We start from the raw sequence: 6,010 nt of genomic DNA on the forward strand, positions 1-6,010 counted from the left end.
TTGTATGCCAGATATTTAGATATTTGACAGTGACGCTGTTAAACCACTGAGTTAAACTGCTGAACAGAATAGAAGTGGTCTTTTTCACGTATAATACGAGTACCTAAAAGTGAAGCTCAAAGTTTAATTTGCCTTTTGTTTCCCTTCAGTAAAACAGTTACAGCTGTAGGTGAGTGACCTTTATTCAAGGCTTTCTTTTCTCCTGATAAGCCTAAAATAGATAAAAGAACAGCTCTTGCATTCCTGACGAACAAACAGATCGACACGTTTGGTCTGGCAGCTGCAAGCTGAAATAGCCTGAAACACCGCCTACGTCTGAAGGCCTGTGAGCAGTGAGCAGGCTGAATACACTGCGCCTGTTTCTATTGTTATAAACTGATCGTCAGTTTGACATGCAACATTTTACCTTACAGTGAAATTTAAACACATAAACACCCCAGACTAAATAATCTGGYTGTTACTCGTTAAATACAATTATTAGTTATTCCACTGTCTTMCTGCACTGGCAGATTATTTACCTTCATTTGAGAAGATAMTCAAATTAAATGAAATAATGGTGAGACCTCTTGATATGAGGATACATTTTCCCASTCAACAAGATTAATAATCTARCACATTCTGCCCTTGATCAGTGTATCAGTCTCAAAAARWGATCAAAAATACATTTGGTTGGATATAATTCTAAACAATATATGCAAACATGAGTTTCTTTAGATTGTTAGAAGGCTCTAGAGGTTTAATATGAGTTTACCTCAACAGTGGCTTTCCTTTYGGTCCTCTACCATGAAGCTTGAGTTTCTTTGAACCAATGCTCAAATCTTTCCTAAATCCCAAAAAATGCTGAGCAAACCCCGACCCCTCTGTGTGGACTACAGAACACACAGAGCTAAGGAGGAAAATATGAAATGGAATTCAGCCTTAGTGCTATATGGTTTTAGTAAAATTTTCATTTCTGTTTGAATTCTTTGTCTTTTTTTAAGTTTTTGCTAACTTCTTTTTGAGTTATTATGAAGGAAGTTAACGCTTAACCTTCTGACATCACACTGCTTTAGTTTGTAGGTTTATCAGATATGTAATTACACTCATTTAGGTCCTCAGTTTATTTTTTTAAAAAGTTGTTTTAAGGTGAAACAAGCAAATATAATGCACAAAAACTTTGTGCAAAATGTTCAATAGTTTTATTTATTTATCAGAACACAAGTCAAATGAAGGACGTTGAAATGAATTTAGTTCCCGTTTTAGAAGGTTGGTTTTCACCAACAGATTAATTATGAAATAAAACTATTTTTCCRTACTTGAATTTTCCCTCCTTTTCAGGTTGTTTTAAAGCAATTAAACCCCCATCTGGACCACTCTGGATATATTTTAAAACATTTTTTCTCAGTTTAACTACTTTTGTCTTTGACCACACAGTCTAACAAAAACGCATTAATACACATACACGGCCACTAGGTGGCAAGAATATCCTTAATGATGTCAAAATACAGAGAGAGGGCATTTTCATTTTTTTCTCCCCAAACATGCTTTTTCTCGAATACTGTACCACTTACAATTTTCGCACTTTTCTTACTTATTTCTGCATACAATCAAAGTTGAACAGCCACAGAAACAACTTTATCAATGCCTTACTCCTGTACTTTCATTTTTTCTGATAAATTATTCAGATTACTATTTTTTAATTAAATAACTTTGTATGCCAAAACAAACTTTGTACAAACAAAACTTATATTAAGTATTTTCATGCAAGTATCTTACTAAAAATGTTGGATAAACCTATGTAGAATACAAATAAACAGAAAGCATAAATGTTGTTTCATTATTTGGCAGGAAGCAATTAGCTATCACCTTTTTGTATCTAATGCACTAAATAATGGTTTAGTAAGGGTTACAGATTAATTATTATCTTCATTTACTATTTATTAGTAATTTAAAGTGATACTCGCATGGCAATTTTTTTTCTGCTTGTCCTTCAGAGGAGTCGGATGCTTTTTGCTCTCTCTCCCGAACCTGTCCCTTTTTCCCTGCTTCGCAGCTGTGTCAAGCCTTTCTTCTACCCATCATTCGATRACAAAAGAATTATGGATTTGGTCAACTGGTCTCTGAATGCAATCRACACAATTTTTTCCACACTGAGATTGGAGCGAGGGGAGCGCAGCTGTCCCAGTGGAAGTGTCGCGGCGGGCAGAGTTTCTGGGTCTTGGGGGTGGAACCTYGTCTGCCTGGCCCCGCTTTCCATCGAGGATGTTGAAGATGTGTTTATTTTCGGATTTATGATAATCGGATTCCTGCTGATCGGCTGTGGGGGAGTCCTGGTTTATCGGAAAATGAAAACGATCCTGACAGCAGTCCGGGAATGTCAAAAGCTGTCAGGGACCTTGGATGGGATCTCCCGAACTGTAAATGCACAGACTCAAATGCTTGGGGATATAAAGGTAAAGGTGCTTTATTGGTCATCAGTGTATGTTCCCAGACAATGACAAAATTTGTGCTCTGCAATTGACCCATCACACGTGAGAAACACCCAAGTGGAGCAGCGGGCAGCTATGTGAGGCACCCGGGGAGCAGTTGGGGGTTGGGTGTCTTGCTCAAGGACACCACAACATGTGGGCATGGCGGGGAGTCGAACCTAAGACTTCCGGGTCCCAAGCTGGCTGCTCTACCACAACACCACAGCCGTCACATAGGTTGCAGACTGGATGTGGTTCTGACGAGGATCACAGTTCAGCAGCGTGCTCGTGAGGAGTGAGGCTACAACTGGGTGAAGGTTCATACGGGAGAGGCGAGGTGGTAAACAAATCTGGAATATTGGCATTTTTCGCAACACAGAGGCGCAGTTAAGACTCAAAACAGTGAAATCAGGCTGCTTGGCCCTAAAACAATTGTTTATCATTGGATCCCTGCAGCTGTGTCCTTGGACGCAAGCYGATAAAACCTCCCTGGAATGGGACGTGAGAAGAAAGCCTTGATTCCCCACCATCCCTACCCGTTTCACCCGAGCTCGGATCGGTTGGAAGGCTGCGTTGAGTGGAGACAGAGAACTGAACTCYWGTGACTTGTGCTTTGACTGATAACAACTTGTTTGGACTCTGGAGGTCTTCTGATTGGTTCCAACACACAGTACTACCCTTGGATGTCACCGGCTCTGCTGAACCCCTCCCCATACCATGTGTTTGACCCCCCCAACCCCCTCCCCTCCTTAGCTGAGCAGAGTAGTTTTTTTGAGCATATGTTTGTGTGYTTTCTGTATAAAACACAGGATCAAAGCTTTATTTAAACTCACCCTTCCTATTGTGTATGTATTCTAAACTGCAAAGGTAGCGCACTAAGTTGCTTAAGACCCTGGACATTCGTTCCCCCATGTTTGTCATGTGTGTGTTTCTCCGGACGAATGTTCTAAACTGCAAATTTCGTTCTGCATTGCATCTTGATATTGTGTGTGACTGACAATAAAATTCAGATTCTTTAAAAATTTTCCTTCAAACTTAAACTAAACACCTTTAAATGTTTTTGTGAGAAGTATGACTTGTTACTCTCAGGCAGAAGGATTAAGTCTTCCAGAGGYGTTAACTGAGGAGGATTAGATTGTTTTATCTTCATTCCAGGTTAGATTAAATCTCGGCCAATCTTGACAATCGTTCACGCTTTGCTCAGCTTCYAAACTCCTGATTTATTTCCTCCCTTTTATAGAAAAAAAAAGTCTGAGCGCGTGCAGGCCAGGCTGAAACACTGCAGGTGTGCCCGGACCACAAATAATCGGAGCAGGTGCCTGTTTTTTCATTGTCCCTCAGAGAAAATCCTGATTACTGATGAAAGTGTGTGTGGGACTGTTTGTAGGTTAGTGAAAGATTGCTGTGGCTGTGGATAAGAGGATTAGAGTGGAATTAGTGTCATTCCTCTATCGTCGCGAGGAATAGATTCATATCGATTTTAATCAGAGGTGGAACCACAAAACCGGAGACAAMGTGGACAGATTCAAAGGGAGAGGACAGGAGGAATGGGCGGATGAGAGAAGAAGACTCTTGGAGGACATCCCAGCWGGAGACTAAGCCGCACCAACTTGACCTCTGAGGAGAAAAAAATAACCCTCCAAAAYCTTCCCATGCCTTTGCCCCGCGGCGCTCTGAAGTCTCGGTCACATCCCGGAGCTTTCTGGAGGTGGAGCCGGTGGAGACAACCCAGCCGCCGCGGGATGCCGAGCCCACAGACCCGGCTTTAGTGGTGGACGCTCTGACAGCGGAGTCCTGGAGGTGGAGCAGGGAACGCGCTGCGGCAGGGGATGCTGCCGTTGTGTCCGTTTTGGCGGGGAGACCTGTGAAACATGAAAGTGGCCCCGCTGACTTGCCTGACTCTGGCTGTGGTCAGTTTCATTGCCGTGGTGACCGGTGGTCGCAACTCGGGTCGCAGGAGGCACAAGGAGGTCCTCCTTGGGGAGAACAGCAAGTTCCAGTTTGGGAGGTAGGAGTCATGAAGGCAGACTGTTTTACTGACAGGGTTTCATTCACATCTGAATATTAAAACACTAAAATCATTGTGAAACATACAGAGTTGATTTTTTAAAATAGAAACAGATGTGGAAAATGCAAGAAAAAAGGATGGAAACGTGTGTAATCTCCCTCACAGTGAACCAAATAAACAGAAACACAACATCTCCATCATGTTGTCCACAGGTTTGACTGATGCTGTCTGACCAGCATCATGTCCTGTTCATACTGTCACTGACTGAYAAAATAACTCTGCTGAAGCTGAATTCCAGGTACAAAATGTCTGGTTCATTCACTGCCAAAGGAGTGGAGCCACTGCTGATTAAGGGTACAAACATGATGTAAACCTCTCTGGATTTGGCACATGTGGCACCGATGACGACATCAGGAGTGGATTATAGCTCTGTCAGCAATTATTTAATTTAGTTGGAAACARGAGCACCAGTCTCAAGACTGAGAAAAATATAACCCTAACCCAAAATAAATAAAGGTTTCATCTTCCATTTCTGTTATGGTCAGAGAATTAGCCGCACTCACTGCTAATCTTCATGAGCCAACCAATAATTGTCCAACAATCAGCCAGAGGATGAAAGTAAATATATACACAATTTTTTCCCTATAGTTTTACAAAATCGTTTAATATTTTTACCCATAAAGTCATTTTTAGTAACTGCTACAACACTTTTGGAGATGTTCTGCTGTCGGTTCGTACACAATTATGATGGTATTCTTTGTAAAATTTGAACATTTGGTAAAAAAAAAGAGTCATGGGCAGTTTCTGTGGAAGCTGTGGGTTATTTTCTTCAAACACGTCATAACTTCACATTTGTCTCTTTCACTTCCCTTTAATWTTAAAATTGAAGTCCCTGAGAGGAAATTTGTTTTTACTTTTGCTGTTCTTGTTTGTTTCAAATTGAATCAAAATGAGWTGAAAAGTGATGCTGTGGTTTTCAGATTCCAGCTCCAGTTCTTTAAAGCACTTCCTGTTGGATTAAAGAACAAGATCGTATCATTTCACTTTTATTGTCAGGTGAAAAAATATGTATTGACTGAAACTTAAAGATGAGTGAGTGTGGTTGTTTTTGCCTGTGTGTGTGTTAAGTTGTCAGTCATGTTAGCAAAATTTCTGAGAAACCACTGTACAGATTTTAATGAAGCATTCAGAAAGTGTTGGAGCCACAACAGACCAGTTTTTTTGGAGTCATTCAAGATGGACCTGAAGACTCCACAGCTAATTAACCTTAAACAAGACCAACATAGCTAGAATTCAGTTAGTTTTATATTTTAAAGGGGCAATATTATGTGTTTCTCAGGCATAATGTTTAAATACTATTCCATAATAAATTATCTGTCACCTTTAGTTGTTATTAAAATGCTGTTTTTCTGTTTAAATAGAAAATAAACTTTTCTCACCACTTCCTCTTCTAAACGCCTTGAAATTGGCCTGTCTCTTTAAGAACCACCTTCCGCTTCTGTCCTGTACCATTTCAGTGCAGGGGGGTCGCACGTGCTGTGATGCAGTTTACTTG

The 6,010-nt window shown here is 40.7% G+C and overlaps 1 protein-coding gene across 1 annotated transcript in view; it reads left to right on the top strand.

The window, feature by feature from the left end:
- Window positions 1-4,303: 4,303 nt before the first annotated feature.
- Window positions 4,304-6,010, top strand: part of LOC106533890 (gamma-aminobutyric acid receptor subunit rho-3) — a gene marked incomplete at its 3' end in the record, with an annotated part of 40,003 nt that continues 38,296 nt past the window's right edge. The window contains 1 exon segment of the mRNA XM_014030351.1: window positions 4,304-4,455. Coding sequence (XP_013885805.1) covers window positions 4,319-4,455 — 137 coding nt within the window.

Source organism: Austrofundulus limnaeus, unplaced genomic scaffold (assembly GCF_001266775.1).
Source record: "Austrofundulus limnaeus strain Quisiro unplaced genomic scaffold, Austrofundulus_limnaeus-1.0 Scaffold1045, whole genome shotgun sequence".
Lineage (NCBI taxonomy): Eukaryota > Metazoa > Chordata > Actinopteri > Cyprinodontiformes > Rivulidae > Austrofundulus > Austrofundulus limnaeus.